Source organism: Nilaparvata lugens, chromosome 6, assembly GCF_014356525.2.
Source record: "Nilaparvata lugens isolate BPH chromosome 6, ASM1435652v1, whole genome shotgun sequence".
Lineage (NCBI taxonomy): Eukaryota > Metazoa > Arthropoda > Insecta > Hemiptera > Delphacidae > Nilaparvata > Nilaparvata lugens.
This window is the reverse complement of record NC_052509.1, coordinates 34,646,024-34,668,159: the sequence shown is the minus strand read 5'-3', so window position 1 is coordinate 34,668,159 and position 22,136 is coordinate 34,646,024. Positions and strand designations below refer to the sequence as shown.

The window sequence follows — 22,136 nt, the reverse complement described above, 5'->3', positions numbered from 1 at the left end:
TTTTAAAAAGTTAAAACTTAACACAAAAGCAAAGCTGAATGGTTGCAAATAACTGGTTAATAGATTACAAAAAAAACATAGCGCGGTTACAGTAGGCCTAACTTACAGTTTTTTTTTTTTTTTTTGTTCAACAGTGAGCTAAAATATTTCTGAAAATAATTTTCAGTTGATAATAATTTCTTTTAAATATTTTCTTATTTGAAACATAATAAAACAGCTGTTTTGGAACAGCTGTTATTAAAATCCATGTTTTATTTGCAATCAGCTACAACCTATGAGTTATTAGTTCTCTCCTCATAAAACAGCAAATTTTTGTGGTGTAATGTACTACATAAGAATACATTTTTTCCAACTTTTATTTGAATTTAGTTTACACAGCTTACATCATTCTTTCCAGAATTAAATTCTCTACAATTTTTATTGCGAGGAATTATTTGTTTATTGGGCATTAAAGAAAGTTATTGGGCATCAATAGTAGAAGTCTGTGTTTTTCTACTTCGATTTTTTGCATATTACAACTTTTTTCTCAAAAACTACTCACACTACAGCTTCCAGACTAGTTTTATTCAATTTTTCAGATATTTTTCCATATGAATCCAACATAAGTTTCTCAAAAACTAGTCGCCAAACAATTCAGCATCGGTGTATTTCACCAGAGGAACTGAATTCCGGGCGAAATCTTTCACCCTGTATAGCTCGCTAATGAAGCGTTTATGGATATATGTTTATATGAACTTTTTTTCTTATTTTTACCTCTACTATCACGTATTAAATTATTTTACCATAATTATGAATCACCCTGTATATAAAAGCGAAATGGCACTCACTCACTGACTGACTTACTCACTCACTCACTCGCAGAACTAAAAATCTACCGGACCAAAAACGTTCAAATTTGGTAGGTATGTTCAGTTAGCCCTTTAGAGGCGCACTAAGAAATCTTTTGGCTATATTTTAACTCTAAGGGTGGTTTTTAAGGGTTTAAAGTTCGTCTTTTAGCATGTATATTCTTCTTATTCCAATATCTTAAAATTATAATTGAAATGTACATACCATATGTTAATATAGAACTATAATCTAGAGAGAGTACCTCTTCGAAACAGTTGTTCTGGTAACTAAATTAAAAATTTTGTCAGATTGGCATTAAATTGAGTTGACTTTGTTAGGTTGGCACCAAGTTGAAGATTGAAATGCATTTATCCAGGACCTCCTAAATACCAATTTATCCAGTACCTCTTAAATACCTATTTAGGAGGTCCTGATTTATCGCGGAAAAATTGATTGGGTACTGCTACTTCAATCAGAGCTATTCCTGGGAATATTATATTACTACTAGCCGTCAGGCTCGCTTCGCTCACCATATCCGTCTAGCCAGGGGGCTCCGCTCCCTGGACCCCCGACTGGATTGTCCGAGAATGAGATCAGAAGGCTTGCTTCGCTCGCCTGCATTTTTCATTTGAGCATTTTTATCATATGTTAGGACGATCCAGTCGGGGGTACAGACTAAATGTCTGGCTAAATGGATATGGCGAACGAAGCGAGCCTGACGACTAGTATTATATAGATACAGTAAGTGCTGAAGGCTGTTAATAAAATGGTTCATGCATAGACAAATAAAAATCATGATTCTTCATTCTTGAGATTTAAATATATTTATTTTGATTCTAGATAGGAATTAATTTTTCCAGTAATAATATTGTTTGGAGTACAGGATCAAATATTTCAATGTATTCATGTATATTATCAGGGAAAATCACAAACAAAAGATGATTCCAATAATATAATAAATCAAATCAAATCAAATTGGTTTTTATTATCCACTAGCCGTCAGGCTCGCTTCGCTCGCCATATCCGTCTAGCCAGGGGGCTCCGCCCCCTGGACCCCCGACTGGATCGTCCAAGAATGAGATCAGCAGGCTCGCTTCGCTCGCCTGCATTTTTTCATTTTTATCATATTATAATAGGACAATCCAGTCGGGGGTCCAGACTAAACGTCTGGCTAAACAGATATGGCGAGCGAAGCGAGCTTGACGGCTAGTAATATAATATTCCCAGGATTGAAGTAGCAGTGCCCAATCAATTTTTCCGCGATAAATTCATTTAAATCTTCAACTTGGTGCCAACCTAACAAAATCAACTCAACTTAATGCCAACCTGACAAAATTATTGATTTAGTTGCCAGTTAACAACTGTTTCGAAGAGGTACTCTATCTAGATTATAGTTCTATAGTAACATATGATATGGAAATTTCAATTCTAATTAAGAGATTGGGAGAAGAAGAATATACATGCTAAAAGACGAACTTTAAACCCTTAAAAACAACCCTTAGAGTTGAAATATTGCCAAAAGATTTCTTAGTGCGCCTCTAAAGGGCCAACTGAACATACCTACCAAATTTGAACATTTTTGGTCCGGTAGATTTTTAGTTATGCCAGTGAGTGAGTGAGTGAGTGAGTGAGTGAGTGCCATTTCGCTTTTATATATATAGATGATAACATGAAACAGCTGTTATATAGCTAAGGTGAACATTATATTTTCGAGCTCAAAATTTAAGTTGTTTTATTCTTTATTTTGTGAATTTAACGTTTTTTTCATGTTTTTAGAAAAGTTTTACTATCAATCTATCAAAATTTAAAATTGTTTGTTTTTTCTAATCTATACTCTCAGATTGTGATTTGGTCTAGAAAATTGAAATGGACATAACCTATGTGTAATATTTGCACAATTTGAAACTGAATTAGGAAATTGAAAAAGTTTCGGGCAATAACCTGTTTTTCTTTCCCAATCATTATATTGTTTGTGCCAATCTAATAAATAAATACATAATTAACAGGGCACAAAAATTCAAATCATACAACAACGCTAAATATTATAACACTACTACCTAAGCATAGTTTTATTCAGAAGCAAAGTACTTGTGACTGTATTAGCACGATTCAGAACTGGGCTAATATATGGTAGCAAATATTACGAGAAGTACCTAATTCCTGATTCACCAAAACAAGTGCAGATCACCATGTACAACGGCCTGTAAACAACTGAACAATGGACAGTTGATAACTGTCTATTTTTCTATTTTATAAAAAATCGAATTCATTTCTGGTCAATTATGAATTTAATAGAATCTACCGCGCAACCGTTAATAGAATCTAACCCAAAAAAAGTTATGATTCATATAAGCATAATTTTATTCAGCAGCAAAGTATTTGTGATTCTGCACGATTCAGAAAACATTCCAAACAAGAAGATCGTCAGTCAATACAATATTGACCCTATTGGAACCCCCCCCCCCACAATGACCCTGCGCACTCTCCCCCCCCCCAACGTTGCCACTCCTGGACAATGACAATGTACAGTGTCATACTGTACATTAGTTTTTGCATTTCACCTTTCTTCCCATTGAATACTTGTACCCTATTACCACTTCAAAGAAAGTAAATGTAAATGATGAAAAAAAAGTGCACAGAGAATTGGCTTATCTTGGAAATCTTGCAGTATACTAAAAGTATTTTTTTATTGCAGAAATTTTCGTTGAAGCATGAACTATTATTCATTCATATTATCCAATAACTTACTTTTTTCGAGAATTTACGAATGATTGGTGGTTTTCTAATTACAGTATAAGAAAAAACGTGTGAAACTTGATCTCTCCAAAACTAAATTTTTCCCGGGTGTTATCATGTAAAGTTCTTGGATTGAATTTGAATTGCCATGCATGGCTGAACATGGATAATAAAGAATTCGATGAGAGAAGAATGAACCATGTCTCCCAAATCGCTGTACAAATAGAATATAGTACAGATTTCATGTGATATTGAAATTAAATGGGAATAAATAATAATATGGATGTCAAACTACTGTATAAGCATAAATAGAATAATAGAGCATATATGAATATAGTATATAACATAAAACATAATAGCACAGACAAGAAGATGGGCAATATCTCATTGAACAAAAACAATCAATTGTTTGTATGACCGAAAACCAGTTTTTCGGTTGTGTGTGAGTGTGTGTACTCACAATCATAGCAGTTTGGGACTGTGTTAGTGAGTTCGACCACACTTTTTCGAAAGGCTAGTACGGAATTGAAGCTTTCTCGATTGAGAGTACTTTGCAGGTACTTTGTTCTAGCATGTTTCGGACGCTATTTTCCAACCGATAATCATGAAAATGGTACCAAATTGTTCAGAAAGATTTGGACATCTGGCGCCGTACGGCCAAATTCCAATTTTCCAACTATAAAATGACTTTAAAATTCGATGAACTTGGAAAAAATTTGGCAAAGTTTGACATTCAATAGAAAAAAATTGATAAGTGATAGAATGAAGTGATTGCTTCAGCCCTTTTTCCGAATTATAACATAGCATTGCTCTTAAGGAGTAAGATATTAGCCAATCCAGAATTTGCTCAGATTGTTCTGCACAGATTGTTATAATACATAGGGCCGGTTGCACAAAAGCCGGTTAAATTTTAACCATGATTGATTTCATGTGAACCAATCAGAGAAGGCCTTTTGGAAAAGATGGCTTCTCTGATTGGTTCTCGTGAAATTAATCATGGTTAATTTAACCGGCTTTTGTGCAACTGGCACATAGAGTGCACGTAGGTAAAGTTAACAATTATAATCACATCCAAGGAGACAGAAATTGTTGGGTTATTAAAATCATAATTTATAGAGCTGAGCTTAGCGGCGAGTTGATCAATGTGGGTTTCCCATTTTAGAGAGGGACCAACATGTCATCTAAGGATTTTTTGACAATTAGGCCTAAAAATGGATGGAACATGTTGGTAATATAATTGCTCTATTGATCATTTGAAAATGATCATGGGTAGTCTTGTCAGTATTTATCGGTAGTCCATTGGCAGAGAACCAGGTTTTTTATATGAAAGGTATTTTTTACTTTTGTAAGGGCACTTGTGTCATTGGCATGATCAATAATTAAAAATATTGCTTTAAATCGTTAATATGCAATGTAAATAGAATCAGACCCAGTATTGAGCCTTGTGGGACCCTAGTCTAATTTCTTTCCATCTAGATTACGGTTATTTTTGGCTTTAACACACGAGTACGCTGTTTTTGGCTTTTCAAGTAAGATTTGAAAAAGAAGGTATAATTTCTGAATTTCCTGATTAGCTGGAATAGGAATGATGTATGCATTCGAAGGTCTTTGATAAGTCACAAAATAAGCCAGCTGTATGGTGACAATCATCCAGGGCTTATGCTACCTTGTTTACAAATTATGTGACAGAATTTTTCATCGCTAATCAAATTAGGCTAGATTGTTTTACTTTCAAAATAATATTTGTTAAATGCTATATTACTTTGAAATATACAGTGAGCTTATTTGTGTTCTTTCAATTGAATATAACGACTGATTCAACCAAATTAATATAGAATCCGAATCCGAATTATATGATTATGGAAAAGGAATTGTACCAATCCAACTTGTTTGCTTCTAATTTAGCCTACATCCTCTTGTTTCAAATTACTATAAATGTGTTATATTTGCAATTTTTTGTTGTCAAATCATTTTTCAGCCACACTTTAAGTTCTGGTTTGTATATAAGTTACATAGCAATAGATTAAATTACTGTTTTATTTCTGATAATGGTAAAACTTACAATCATATATGTTAGTGCTGAAGGTGGAATCAGTTTGGCCAGGAAAGCACAAGTAATCGCCAGATAGACAACAAAAATGCTAACCGACTTCACATTGATTAAATCCATGTATCTTAGTACGAAGAAAATCAAGATGAATTCTTGTAGGATGATGATAGGATACTCCATGTATGACAATAAAGCATATTCGTTGACAAAGTTGTAGCATGCTGTTGTAGTGTAGCTGAAATGGAAAAAATAGAGATAAACCAATATTCAAGGGACAGAGCTAGTCAGCTAGTGAGTTGAGTTCCAATTACAATAAGAAAATTGAACATTTTATAAATATCAACATGTAATTTTAGGCTAATTAATTATGAATACCAATGACTATACCAATTAGGTCCTCTAATTAGGTAACATTGACGGTGATGTTGCCATATTCAAAGAACTATTGAAATCGGGTGAGCGTTCTGGCCATAGTTCTTTGAAAATGGCAACATAACCGTCAATGTCACCCCCCAGCGTTATGTGACGATTACAATCGTTTCTGCGCCCCAAATTGGAAGAACTTGCTGAGGAACATGACTTGGGAGAGATATAATTGTATCTGGATGAAGCTACAGTCCACACAGGGCGCATTTCAATGAATGTGTTGTGACAAATGTTCCCAGGGCAGCTTATATCACTAAGGGTGAACTTGAGGTGGCCAGCACGCTCACGCCCAGTGTGTCAAAATCCGTTTCAAAACTTCAAAAATACGCTACACCAGTGTATTTGCTGCTGATGGCCGCCATTTAACTGATATATTTTTCAAATTGAATTGAACCCATTAAAGAATGTTTTTCTATGTTGAATGGTTCATTACTTATAATCATTCCAGATTCGTAAATCAGCTCTGCCCTATCCTGTATATGTCGTGAAAGGTGATTTCTAAAAAAGCATACTTTTTTCATTCAATTTCTATTAACAAGTAACAGTAGCCTACATATCTATCATTAAAAATCAATAATATATCGCTTTAGTTTTTAAGGCTTGATAGTCAAGCTATTAATCTACTGTAGTGTGTAGTCCATGTTATAATGACAGTGGAGAAACATAGCAGAACAGCGTTGCCGATTCTCTGTCTTTTAAAGAGGATAATATTACCAGTAGGTATTTATTTATTTATTTCATTTTACCACCAAAATACATTTCAAATAAAAAATAATACACATTTTTTTCCATGCATGGGCAAAATGCCTGTGTGCAGGAAAGAGTAACAATCTGAATAGTTCATAATGACAATAGTTCATAATAAGTTAACATAATGAAATACATGACAATATATGTGAAAGATGGAAAAGATTGAAATGAGTGATGGAAAAATGAAGTATGTTGTGAAGAAGAAGAAGAGAGAGAAAAATGAATGAGGGCAGAAAACTCACTGTCAAGCCAAGAACAAGAGAAACGGATCAGAACAATGGCCAACCGACTCAGCATGCATTGAGGCTAGTCTTATCAAAAAGTATAATTTGATTTAAGGAAATCTAAAATTCTTATCTTACCAACCTCCAAAAGCCATCTATTAATGTGGCGTTTGTATACGCCTATGGACCGAGTTTCAATGTCTTTAATGTGTTGGGGGAGTTTTGAGTAAAGTATACTTGCTTTATAGAAGGAATTTGTTGTGTTTATTGATTTGAGTACTCTAGGAATAACAATGCCACCGTTCACCGAGCTCCTGGTTGTGTAGCCATGTTGCACTTGAGCGAATATGTCTTGTTTGTTCTTGTAGATGTGCATAAGTAGGGATCGAACATACAGCTGATTAATATTAAATACTTTAAACTCGTTAAATAGGGTTTCAGTAGGGTACCTACTATTTTTCTGTAACGCAGTTTTAATAATAGATTTTTGAGTCACTTCCAAAGGATTCAAGACAGTCTTTGTGGCGCCTCCCCAAGCTAAGATACCATACTGTAAGATAGATTGGGCATATGCATAATATACTTGCTTAAGCATTTCAATATTCATGATTTTACTTAGAAAATTGAAAATGTATAATAATTTCCTTAATTTATTCCTAGTGAAAATGATATGGGAGCTCCATTTCAAACGTTTATCGAATAATACTCCTAGATACTTATATTCTGAGACAGCTTCAACTGTGTCACATACCATACATTCATCCAATGCTCCACATGAGTGCAATTTTAATTCCACATCCACAGGTTCGGCATCTTCTCTCAGACAAATTGGCATGCACTTAGTTTTACTCACATTGACAGTTAGACGATTCTGATCGAACCATCTTTTCACTTTATTCAGTCCACACTCTGCATGTTTGTATACGGTACCTCATTCCAAGAGTGACCATCAAAAAGTAAAGCTGTGTCATCAGCATATAAAAAGCAATCACCGTTCTGTAGATTAAGCTTTCCCAAGTTATTAATAAAAATTAAAAATGAAATTGGTCCTAGGGTGCTTCCCTGCAGAACGCCATAATTCAACTCTCTACTTATACTATTTTCATTGAGAATAGTGACAATCTGGCGACGGTCCGAGAGATAGCTCCTGAACCAGTTTAATGACATGTCCCTTACACCAATATAATACAGTTTATTCATGAGGATATCCCGGTCAACTGTGTCAAACGCTTTTGCAAGGTCTATAAATAGCAAAAGAATTTTCCTGTTTTTCCCTATTAGGGTGTGTATATCTTTAGTCAAGTTGAATATATTATTATTTAAGTTTTTGTCGCTCCTGAAGCCAAACTGATTACTATACAGAATGTTATGTGAGGCTAAATAATCAACTAATTGCTGTCTAATAATTTTCTCTAGTATTTTGGCAAGAACACAAGTTAATGTAATAGGTCTATAACTTACATGACGGTTTTTTGGGCCGTTTTTGTATATTGGAATAACTTTGCCAAGTTTAAGGATTTCCGGAAAGACACCCTCTGTGATACTTAAGTTGACTATGTAAGTTATTGGATATTTCAAAATTTCAATATTTTCCTTTATAATATCTGTGGAGATGCCATCGATTCCTGGAGATGAACCTCCTCTAATGCTATTTACAACCCTAACCACATCTCCCTCAGTAACATGTTGCAAGTCAAGTCTGGAGTCCAATTGGTGATCTCGATCATCTACAACAACTTCGCTGACCGAGGGAAATGCACTGGCAAGGCTGGCACCAACATTAACATAATAGGCATTAAAATCATTGGCAACATCAATTATATTGTGTCTGTCAATTGCAGCTCCATCATGTATAAAATTACTAATAGGGAATTTTTCTCTATTCTTTTTAGTTCCTGTCATTTCCGCTATACTACTCCATAGCCTCCTGCTATCGTTTTTCACCTCCATGATTTTATTACGATAATAACTTATCTTTGCTTCTCTAATAGCATTAGACAAGGTATTCCTATAAGTCCTAAAAATGTTTTTCAAATGATAATCCTGGGGATGCCTCTTCAACTGTTTACTCAACTTATCTCTGTGTCTGATTGATTTAATGAGACCACTAGTAATCCACGGTTTTAGTTTTCTAGTTTTAGCAGAAACAATTTTTTCTTTTTTGGATATGTTTATGAATTTTTTTTAAGGTTTCTATAAATGTAACTGAAGCTGAATTGACATTATTAAATTGTTTAATTGAGGTCCAGTCATGCTCTGAAATAAGGGAACTTACTTTGGCCTTGTCTATAATAGTAAAATTCTGAGGTATCCCATTAGAAACTTCAACACGCGACAGAGGATCTATGCCCGCTACAATGAAATAATGATCAGTGAGTTCAGACATAATGACACCAGAGCGAACAATATCTGTGTCACCATAGTCAGTAAAGATATGATCAATACAACTCTTTGAAGTACTGGTAACCCTAGTTGGGACGCTAATGCAACTCACAAACCCAGTGCCGCATAGAACATCCTGATAGTGTTGTGACAATGGATCTGTAGTCTCCGGCAAAATGCAGCAATTTATATCCCCAACAATCCAGTTTGTTCTGTCAGTTTTTTTGGAAAGGCAATAAGACTCCAAATCTTGAACGAAGTGATCCAGGTCGCCGGCTGAAGAGGGACGGCGGTACACTGCCAAAACGCAGTGCCGCTCTCCATTTAATTTCATGTCAATTTTTAAACATGTTGCTCCATGCAGATGAATTTCCTCACATCCTACCGCTAGACCCTTACGAACAAATACGATCACCCCATCGTTTTGATTTCTACTTTTCTTATTTAAAAATACATCGTATCCCTCCAAACAAGCAACAACATTCGCTTCATCAACCCAGGTCTCAGTTAAAACAATTATATTAAATTTAATTTTATAATTATTCAGTATAACAGTAAGTTCATCGAAATTCTTATTGAAACTACGGATATTTGTATGGAAAATAGTGATTGCCCCATCCCTCATGCTTTCAGCCTGACAGTCGGGAAAGAGGTCAAAGCCATCAGTATCATCATATTTTTCAGCATTGATACATTTGAAATCAAGCAAATCGTCAGTCATCACTACTTAATAATTCTAGTAAAATCAATTAAAAATACTATAGTTTCCAAAGTAATAATAAATTCAACAACGCTAACTGTATTTAGTGATACTGAACTCAGTCCAAAAAATTCACTACCGTACCTTTGTTTGATTTTAGACCATAGACATGAAAAGCTATGTCCACCTGTATCACTCAATCTTTATTGAGAATTTTCATATCTCTTCTCATCACAAAGTTTCCATAATCTTGCAGCGTATTGAGGTTTTGAAAAGTGAAGTGGGAGTTGAATTCAGGAGAGCCATGTCATCATTATGCGAATTTGTCAACGATATTTAGGGATTTAGTCAAATCCACAACTAGTTTCACTTACAATTTCATGGGCCAAGTGAGATTAAGAGTTTTTTTCAAATATCCATCAGATGTTGACAGAGATTGTAGCTATTGTAGAAATGCATGCTGCACTAAAACTTCAATGCTGAATTATCTTCAAACAGCTACCTAGTAAAAATACAGAGATCAGATCTTTTTGTTCTAGAATTAACTAAGACTAGGATTTTTGTTTGATTGCATCGTGGAGAATGAAAGAACTCTGTTTCTTTTTATAGGTGAGAATACACTTTTACAATTTGCCACAGCTATGTTCAGATAAAATTCGTTGGAGACCGAATGACTATTTCTTCCTATACGTTCAAAAGAGAATCACACACTTCTTCACTTGCTTCCAGACCATTGATAACATTATGCAGATTCTGTTGTCCATCAGAGTCTTGAAGAAAAATGTTATGCTCTTTTGAGAAGGTTATGCTTCTGAAAATCATTCTCATCTCTCATTATTCTTGTTTTACTTCATTCGATGACTTTCTTCACAATCTCCAGTGATATACATAATGATGTCAACATACTTGAACAGAATATCTTTGATGGAAGATTTATATAGTAGCTGCCATTTTAGGAAAGCCTTTGAAGAACTAGCTATTCCATTCACTCAGTTTTGGATGATCGAATGAGGGTTTGCTCCAAAGCATGATCGGTTGTCACATTTATCAAATTTTCAAGGTTTCATTTGACAGAGTGTCAATGTATTGACTGTATAGAGTTAATGTTTCCTTATTGGAAATTATCTTCTACTTCTATGGGTATTTTTTTAAATTTTCTAGATATAACACAGACTCCATAACATAGTTTGTGTGATTGAATGAAAAAAGTATGGGATCTTTTCTCGTACAGTTTCTATGTGCAATACCAGAGTCCTTCCTTATGAGCATGAATACAATTTAAGATAATTTAAACTATGTTACAATAATCAGTCATAAATTTCAAGTAGTCATTGATTTTGCATTGTGATTCTAAAAAAATTCCACAAATAGCTCCTGACTTCTTTGAAATATACTTTGACAATCTCTCATATTTGAACAGTTCATGAGTCCTTGTAGTTGTTTCATTGAATTGATTGCTTGCTCTCACACCTTAATAATACTGATCTCCCCTCAATAGATTTCCAACAGTATTCTCTCCAAATATATCAGATTCAACAAAGATATCTCCCATTCCACTTTCATTCAAGTACCACCCCAAGACAATCAGTCAAACTCAGCCAGATGAAAAGTATCTATTCATAGATATAAGTTACAGAAATCAGATGATAAAGCTGCGTTTACACCAAAGTTATTAACAAAATGTTAATAACTCAATCTTTATAGATTCTATTAGATTGAACGGAACTTGGCAAACACATATGTCCATCATGTGTATGATAAGTTATGTTCAATCTAATAGAATCTATAAAACTTAAGTTATATCTCGTTAATAACTTTGGTGTAAACGCAGCTTTAGAGGTGTATTTCCTTTGTAATCAAATATTTAGTCATATCACATGGGAGTAATTGGCATTATTTGTGCTTCAACTGTAAATTTATATTAAGAAAATATTTTACTCCTGTTATACGGTGCTCTATATGGGGTAGCCTATATTATTTGTTTAACTTACTCCATTACTTGACTTTCGCAATTCCAAAGTGATCATTGAACTAAATCGAATAATTATTCTCTCTTAATGGAATGTCAGTTTTTTATCGACTGAGAAATACAATAGGATTCCTAACAAGATGGTTTATCATTACAATGTACGGTAATCATAAATAATGATAATGAGATGAAGTTTGTAATTTTGACCATAATTTGTATATTATGATGAGAATTATCAATTATTGAGGCTTGAGAGTTCAAAAATCGTGTTCAGCGACCGAAAATACATAAGATAGCGTTCCTGAAATACATAATTTGAATGCATAGACTAGTAGGAGCGATGCGATAGACAGGCCATTACGCGCATTAATCATGAGGGAGGACCGCGCCGCAGCGTAACAGTGCTACTTATCCCTCTCCCACCGCCGCATCTATGATCGTAACCCCCAAACTATATATATCATTGGATTCAGGAAGAAACGGCCTACAACGTTTATTGGGAGCATTTTCCTCTAAGTCGGCTAATGACTTGAATATTCGAGAAATAACAAAAAGTCCATAATAAAAAAATACATTTTTCGAGATATTTTATTTTTTTACGGAAAAACTATGCGGTTTATCGCAAAAATGTACAAGACCACATTGAAAGCCAGTTATGTGTACATAATTTTGAGAAAAAGTTAAAAGCTGTACTATGAATAGTAACTGCAGGACAGGCGATTTTATAAGCGCGCGTTTTTTACAACTTACCCCCCTCCCCCCCAAGCTGTCGACCACCCTGGGACGTGACGACATCGAGTTTCATATACACTAAAGACCCCCTAACAATAATCCGAAGTCAAATTCTCTGCCTCTCTCATGTATGCTCAATGTAAGCCAGCGCCTGGACTAATAGGTCTATAACTTACATGACGGTTTTTTGGGCCGTTTTTGTATATTGGAATAACTTTGCCAAGTTTAAGGATTTCCGGAAAGACACCCTCTGTGATACTCAAGTTGACTATGTAAGTTATTGGATATTTCAAAATTTCAATATTTTCCTTTATAATATCTGTGGAGATGCCATCGATTCCTGGAGATGAACCTCCTCTAATGCTATTTACAACCCTAACCACATCTCCCTCAGTAACATGTTGCAAGTCAAGTCTGGAGTCCAATTGGTGATCTCGATCATCTACAACAACTTCGCTGACCGAGGGAAATGCACTGGCAAGGCTGGCACCAACATTAACATAATAGGCATTAAAATCATTGGCAACATCAATTATATTGTGTCTGTCAATTGCAGCTCCATCATGTATAAAATTACTAATAGGGAATTTTTCTCTATTCTTTTTAGTTCCTGTCATTTCCGCTATACTACTCCATAGCCTCCTGCTATCGTTTTTCACCTCCATGATTTTATTACGATAATAACTTATCTTTGCTTCTCTAATAGCATTAGACAAGGTATTCCTATAAGTCCTAAAAATGTTTTTCAAATGATAATCCTGGGGATGCCTCTTCAACTGTTTACTCAACTTATCTCTGTGTCTGATTGATTTAATGAGACCACTAGTAATCCACGGTTTTAGTTTTCTAGTTTTAGCAGAAACAATTTTTTCTTTTTTGGATATGTTTATGAATTTTTTTTAAGGTTTCTATAAATGTAACTGAAGCTGAATTGACATTATTAAATTGTTTAATTGAGGTCCAGTCATGCTCTGAAATAAGGGAACTTACTTTGGCCTTGTCTATAATAGTAAAATTCTGAGGTATCCCATTAGAAACTTCAACACGCGACAGAGGATCTATGCCCGCTACAATGAAATAATGATCAGTGAGTTCAGACATAATGACACCAGAGCGAACAATATCTGTGTCACCATAGTCAGTAAAGATATGATCAATACAACTCTTTGAAGTACTGGTAACCCTAGTTGGGACGCTAATGCAACTCACAAACCCAGTGCCGCATAGAACATCCTGATAGTGTTGTGACAATGGATCTGTAGTCTCCGGCAAAATGCAGCAATTTATATCCCCAACAATCCAGTTTGTTCTGTCAGTTTTTTTGGAAAGGCAATAAGACTCCAAATCTTGAACGAAGTGATCCAGGTCGCCGGCTGAAGAGGGACGGCGGTACACTGCCAAAACGCAGTGCCGCTCTCCATTTAATTTCATGTCAATTTTTAAACATGTTGCTCCATGCAGATGAATTTCCTCACATCCTACCGCTAGACCCTTACGAACAAATACGATCACCCCATCGTTTTGATTTCTACTTTTCTTATTTAAAAATACATCGTATCCCTCCAAACAAGCAACAACATTCGCTTCATCAACCCAGGTCTCAGTTAAAACAATTATATTAAATTTAATTTTATAATTATTCAGTATAACAGTAAGTTCATCGAAATTCTTATTGAAACTACGGATATTTGTATGGAAAATAGTGATTGCCCCATCCCTCATGCTTTCAGCCTGACAGTCGGGAAAGAGGTCAAAGCCATCATATTTTTCAGCATTGATACATTTGAAATCAAGCAAATCGTCAGTCATCACTACTTAATAATTCTAGTAAAATCAATTAAAAATACTATAGTTTCCAAAGTAATAATAAATTCAACAACGCTAACTGTATTTAGTGATACTGAACTCAGTCCAAAAAAATTCAAGATTGGAAAAAAAGATGCTGAACGACTTATCAGGAATGATAACATGACTGCGACCAACATTATCGTTGACATTATTTCTAAAGTTATATTTACACGAAAAGGAAAGGATGAAGATGAGATGTGGTGATTGGAATGACATGATAGAGATTATTGAAAGAAGAACAAATAAAGAAGAAATCATATTTCATAGAAAGTGAATATGAGAACAATGAAGTCATAATGCAAAAACTGTGAATGTGTCATGAGGCCTTAAAGATAAAATCGGAGTAGAGTCCTTCACAATAATAAGAACAGTGAAAATAGTCTGTAATGAACAAAAAAAAATACGTGTAGAATTCTTCACACGGAATAAAAACAAAAACAGTAGAAATAGTTTGTTAGGGAAAAAAATTACGGGTAAAGTCCTTCATGATTATAAATAAAACAAAATAAATAGTCTGTCGGAAAAGAAACAATACAGCGTGAAATAATAAAGTATATATCTGATGTAATAATAACTGGACAGTTCATTCTTGTTCAAAATAATCAATAATTTTAGTTTATTCATCAATAAAATACATTTTAATAACCTACTTGAGGTTCAATATTTTGTTGATAAATGATACTTTTACATTGTTCAAAAACAATCAGTCAACGCTTCGGAGTTAGAAAAGGATAGCGTTAACTGCTTTGTAGAATGATAGCAACACCAATGCTAATCCAACTGCTACTATAAAGGCGCGTTTACACCGGAGTTTGAAACACGAGTTGCAAACAGAAGTTGCAAACATCTCTAAAAACGCGCATTTTTAGACGAAACATTTCGCTGTTGCAAACAGTTTTTCAGTGTTTGCAACAGAAATTTTTGTTTCCACCTGAAGTCGGTAAAGATCAAAGGGAGTTGCAAACTTTTGTTTGCAACACTAGTTTCGGTCACTATGTGCCGTTGAAACACGAAACAGAAACATTTCCCCGCCATCCCCTACGCTGCCACCTCCACTCTCACTCACGTGATCACTCGAACCACCCTGTCTCGACTCTATAATACAAGCATTAGCGTCTAGTATCAGAGCAGCACACACTTCTGGTACAAATAAAGCGAAATACCAGTAGTAGATTTATTGCTTAAAATTATAAAAATATATTTGCCATAAAATACCCTAGGACCTTTTAGGGGCGAGAGCGGGGGGTTCTTAAACAGGTTCTGAGTGTTAACAACAATATTTTATATTATATTATTTAAAAATGGCTGTCAAAATAACAAATATAGGCTATGTATAGTCTACTTATAACGTCTTACCTTTATGTTATCCTTCAGAAGATCTATTAAAGCCTCGCACACCTCAGGTACAAACAAAGATATGGTTGATTTTGATATCTTGAACAGGTAACTCAAGCTTGTGTATGAATCTCCGGTAGCTAAAAAACGCAAGGTTACGGCTAGTTTTTCCGTTACAGAAATAGCCTTTCGGTAATTCGTATCCATTTTCGAAATTTTGTGACCAATCATTAAAGTTATATATTCAAAATCCTCACTGGTCATTCTTACAAAGTTTTTAAAACTTCCGTCCGTTCTCAGTTCACCTGATAGAGGGTCGACATCATCTCTATTTAAATCGTCCAACAGGTCGTTTCCACTGTACGTAGCTCTGGAATTCAGAGACGGCCTCACCCAGTATCGTCTCGGCCTACGTTGCTTTGACAACACGACACACGCCGCCGCGGCTAAAATGACATCCTCGACACTTGACATCCTCGGAAGGACTGATCCCAGGAACCAGAACATAGGCGAGTCATAATCAAGGTTGAAAACATTTTCATGAAACATGGAAATAAAACCATGAAATAAAAGTTGCAAACTTTTATTTGAAACTACTGTTTGCAACTGCTGTTTGCAACTTCGGTGTAAACGCGGCTTAACGTGGACCTCACTATAGGTAGTGTTCATTACAATAAAAAATCTAGGGTCTTTAGTCGAGACATTTCTTCAAGAAATTGTTTAATTTGTAACACTTACCAACGATATTAGACTGAAATCTTGTTTTATCAAATAAATAAGAGTTGTCTGTTGTAGTAAAATTTAGTAGCAACATGCAGGTCAAGCATTGACTAACCTTGAAAGCTCTAGCAACAGACCGTAAATATTTATACCACTTGCTGACTTCAGTCTGTATATATTTACAATCTGAGGAAACTTCAATACAAAACAAAGAGTAATTGTAATGATGCTTAAAGCATCAGATAATAGACTTAGAAAATTCATTTTATTCTATACTACTTGAAATATACTACTAGCAGAAAGAGTATAAAGCAAAATCAAATTTAATCATATGTTTGTTAAGGTTTCAGTGTATACAACTGAACATAAATAATAAATATAGTATAGCCAACTGTCTATACTACAAACGGGGCCGCAGAATTGGAAATATCTGGAACTCAAAATATCAATGTTAAATAATGTCCTATGCTTGAAAACTGTTGCTGGGTGGAACTACGAATATTTGTCAGACAGCGGAATTGGAAATATCCGGAACTCGAAATATGTTGCTAGGCGGAATTGGGAGTTTCTGGAACTCAAATTATTTGTTTGTCTGATGGCGGAATTGGAAATATCCAACGAGCTAAAAATCGAGTCGCCTAAGAAACGCGAATTTCACTAGCAGACTTTGGTAGCAGAAACAGTGATAAGACAGAGCTACCAACTAAACCTGGTAACCGCTACTGTAGCGGATGGATAGCGGCTCTTGTTAGCTGTTACCTTTTTATCACTTCCTATTCCTACTTAACCGCGAATTTTTAATTTCAATCACGAGTTTAATACATTGCGAATTATATTAATTTACTAGGAATAAATTTGTTTGATGGATGAATTACGAGACTAAAATTTTGATAAAATGCAATAAACCTGTCATCAAGCAATAAAGTATGCTGTTACGACCATGCTGAAATGAACAAAAAATATGATTTGACTGACAAAATTGAACTTTTGATAATTATTGAGATTTAGTTTTTCAAATGCCAGGTTCGATTATTATTTTTCATCAAGCTACAAAACTTAGCCTACTTCATCAAATAAAATTGAATGATGGTGACTAATTCCTAGATAAATAATATCCTTCCTTATTTATCCAGCATATTGTTGAATTGAAAATTAGAAAGATCTAAGCAAGTAAATAAATAACATTACATTTGAAATAATAATTGCAATATGGAAACAAAGTTACCGTATATATTCACTTCTCCTTATATGGCCATCAAAAATTGATAGAATGAATGAAAATTTTCAAGTAATTTATTGAAATGTTTGATTATAATATTGATTAATTTTTCAATTACAGTAACTTAATTAATTGAAAATGGCAAAGAAAAATAGTCGATTCATGTCCTGGTAAATTGATGAAACATTTTGAAAGCTATATAGGTAACTACTTACTTCAAATGAGAATTTTTATTTCATTCCGTTTTCAGTAATATTATGAGGATTTTTTTTCATGAATATTACTGCCAAGCAGGGCTAGATTTAAACCGGTGCACAACAGAGCTGAATACTATTAGTACCTACCTAGGCATATATTCAGCAGTTTAATTTTATCCCAGTTAATACATTTAAGAAAATTTAAATCCTATTCTAATTCTGTATGTTATGTTTGCTGTCTTTCAACTAAAACTAAACATGAAAATGAATCGTCATCATGATATAAAATACTATTGATCTAATGCTGATGATTTTTATTTAAACTGTAATGATTCGATATTGTAATATATCGATAATCTAATATCGATATTGTATAGAGTCGAGAGTCGAGGTTTGTCTCATCGTCTGTCGAGTGTCGTCTCATCAGTTTGTCACTCTTCACTCTTGTCATGTTGTCTGCCTATGAATTATTATAATACGTCTCAGTCAAAGTATATCAATCAGTTTATTATTTATCCATCTTTCATTAGTTTAATGTATCAGAAGTGAGTATACAACAAATTGGCGACGAGGATTCAAAAAATAAAATGTTTTCGAACTACAGTGATTATAAAATTATAAAAATTTTCGTTTGGAGGTTAGGATTTCGTCGTTTTCAAGCAGTAATTTCGTGAACAGTTCAAGCAGTAATTTTCATGTCTAGGCTATGAACGAGTACAAATTTGTCGTGGTGTCTCCTGATGGTTTGTCCTGAAATATTTTGTCGAATTACCCAAAAATGGTTAATGAGGAATCGGAAGGTAAGGTGTCTCGAGCTTATTCAGTCTCAAATTTTTCCAAATTTGATCCAGATTCAGAACCGATTGAGAACTTTCTTGAAAGACTTGAATCCTATTTCAGACTTAATCTTGTGTCCGAAGCTACCGTGAAAGTTGACCATTTAGTGCTATTACTTGGTACTGAACAGTATAATGTACTAAAAAATAAACTTGCACCAAAGAAAGTTAGTGATTGCACATTTAACGAATGTTCTGAGTGTCTTATTAGTCATTATGCTCCAAAAACCAGAGTTTTTTCTGAGACTTTCAAATTTCACAGCCGTGTTCAAAAAGAAGGTGAGAGTATCACAGAATTTGGTGTAAACGCACGTCCAGTGCCAACTCACCTTTCATCAAATTTTTGGTTGGGATCGATTTAGTATGTTATTTTGAACCCAAAATCACAAGAAATAAACGGCGCTCACTATTGTTTTTAAAATAAACAAAGTTCAAAGTTGCACAATTTTACATGCATTTAACCTATTAGAGGCAGCCATTTTGATTATCGAATATCAAAATCAAATTATTGAAAGGTCGATACAGTACATATCGACATACTTTACTTGCGTTCTATCTCTACACAATAGAAATAAAAACTAAAAATTGCTTGAATATGTAGCAGACGTTTAGTCAGTTATTAGAAAATAGTGTATAAATGTGACTAATCATGGCACAAATTGTATCTCAACTATTTTTAAAGATACCGACTTATTTTTTTTAATGAGAAAGGAACAAAAAAAAATGTGTCTGTACTATAAATTTCAACCTAAGAGCACAATTAAAACATTAAAAAAAATTGAATTGAATTTCTGAAGTGGCACACAACAAATAAGAATGAGGTTATGTTAACAATGAAGAAAGAACAAACCACTCTCGGTCTCAGACAGCTCCGTATCGCACATGTGTTAGTAACGGTTTTTTCCCCCCGTTAGATCTTTGAATGTAACGTTCTTTGTGATGATGGTTACCGAACCGAACCTAACCGAACCGACCGAACCGAACCGAACGAACCGAACCGAACCGAACCTAACCTAACCGAACCGAACCTAACCGAACCGAACCGAACCGAACCGAACCGAACCTAACCGAACCGAACCGACCGAACCGAACCGAACGAACCGAACCGAACCTAACCTAACCTACCTAACCTAACCTAACCTAACCGAACCGAACCGAACCTAACCGACCGAACCGAACCGACCTAACCTAACCTAACCGAACCTAACCTAACCTACCTAACCTAACCGAACCGAACCGAACGAACCTAACCGAACCTAACCGAACCTAACTAACCTACCTAACCTAACCTAACCTAACCGAACCTAACTAACCTACCTAACCGAACCTAACCGAACCTAACCGAACCTAACCGAACCTAACCTAACCGAACCTAACCGACCTAACCGAACCGAACCTAACCTACCTAACCTAACCTACCGAACCTAACCTAACCTAACTAACCTAACCTAACCTAACCTAACCTACCTAACCTAACCTACCTAACCTAACCAACCTAACCTAACCTAACAACCTAACCTAACCTAACCTACCTAACCTAACCTAACCTAACCTAACTAACCTAACCTAACCGAACCTAACCGAACCTAACCTAACCGACCTAACCGAACCTACCTAACCTAACCTAACCTAACCTAACCTAACCTAACCTAACCTAACCGACCTAACCTAACCTACCTAACCTAACCTAACCTAACCTACCGAACCGAACCGACCTAACCTAACCTAACCTAACCAACTAACCTAACCTAACCAACTAACCTAACCTAACCGAACCTAACCGAACCGACCGAACCGAACCTAACCGAACCGAACCGAACCTACCGAACCGAACCTAACCTAACCGAACCTAACCGAACCAACCTAACCGAACCTAACCAACCTAACCTAACCGAACCAACCTAACCGAACCGAACCTAACCAACCTAACCGAACCTAACCTACCTAACCGAACCGACCTAACCGAACCGAACCAACCGAACCGAACCGAACCGAACCTAACCGAACCTAACCGAACCTAACCAACCGAACCTAACCGAACCCCTAACCTAACCTAACCTAACCAACCTAACCTAACCTACCGAACCGAACCTAACCTAACCTAACCGAACCTAACCAACCGAACCTAACCGAACCTAACCGACCTAACCTAACCGAACCGAACCGAACCGAACCGAACCGACCGAACCTAACCTAACCTAACCGAACCTAACTAACCTAACCGAACCTAACCGAACCTAACCGAACCTAACCAACCTAACCTAACCTAACCTAACCTACCGAACCGAACCTAACCGAACCGACCGAACCTAACCGAACCGAACCAACCTAACCTAACCTAACCGAACCGAACCAACCGAACCGAACCGACCGAACCTAACCTAACCGAACTAACCTAACCTAACCTAACCGAACCGAACCTAACCTAACCTAACCGACCGAACCGAACCTAACCGAACCTAACCGAACCAACCGAACCGAACCTAACCTAACCGAACCGAACCAACCTAACCTAACCTAACCGAACCTAACCGAACCTAACCGACCGAACCTAACCGAACCGAACCAACCGAACCGAACCGAACCTAACCTAACCTACCTAACCTAACCTAACCTAACCTAACTAACCTAACCTAACCGAACCGAACCGAACGAACCGAACCGAACCGAACCGAACCGAACCGAACCGAACTAACCGAACCGAACCTAACCGAACCTAACCGAACCGAACCTACCGAACCTAACCGAACCGACCGAACCGAACCTAACCGAACCGACCGAACCTAACCGAACCGAACCGAACCGAACCTACCGAACCGAACCGAACCGAACCTAACCGAACCGAACTAACCTAACCGAACCTACCGAACCTAACCGAACCGAACCGAACCGACCGAACCGAACCTAACCGAACCGAACCGAACCTAACCGAACCGAACCGAACCGAACCTAACCGAACCGAACCTAACCTAACCGAACCTAACCGAACCTAACCGAACCGAACTAACCGAACCGAACCGAACCGAACCGAACCGAACCGAACCGAACCGAACCGAACCGAACCGAACCGACCGAACCGAACCGAACCGAACCGAACTAACCGAACCGAACCGAACCGACCGAACCGAACCGAACCGAACCGAACCGAACCGACCTAACCGAACCGAACCGAACCGAACCGAAC

General features: G+C 36.0%; 2 protein-coding genes across 4 annotated transcripts in view; both read right to left on the bottom strand.

Moving 5' to 3' along the window:
- LOC111064602 (solute carrier family 66 member 3) overlaps positions 1-17,179 on the bottom strand; it is a 77,981-nt gene extending 60,802 nt beyond the window's left edge. Inside the window, exons 1-2 of one of the 3 annotated variants that reach the window (XM_039430684.1) lie at positions 16,816-17,179; positions 5,627-5,849 (exon numbers count right to left, since the gene is read on the bottom strand). In XM_039430684.1, the coding sequence (XP_039286618.1) occupies positions 5,627-5,849; positions 16,816-16,964 (372 nt within the window). In that variant the 5' untranslated portion in view covers positions 16,965-17,179. The remainder of the gene's footprint in view (positions 1-5,626; positions 5,850-16,815) is intronic. The other 2 variants (XM_039430686.1, XM_039430685.1) reach the window with 2 other exon arrangements.
- On the bottom strand, positions 8,022-14,762 carry LOC120351901. Its single transcript, XM_039430683.1, has 2 exons — positions 14,689-14,762; positions 8,022-10,199 (listed from the first exon to the last, which is right to left on the bottom strand). Exon 2 carries the CDS (start codon positions 10,115-10,117, stop codon positions 9,152-9,154), a length of 966 nt encoding a protein of 321 aa, XP_039286617.1. The 5' UTR covers positions 10,118-10,199; positions 14,689-14,762; the 3' UTR covers positions 8,022-9,151.
- Positions 17,180-22,136: the final 4,957 nt, after the last annotated feature.

Excerpts from the sequence above, each read along its gene's own strand:
- LOC120351901 (XM_039430683.1), bottom strand. The coding sequence starts at position 10,117 with ATGACTGACGATTTGCTTGATTTCAAATGTATCAATGCTGAAAAATAT.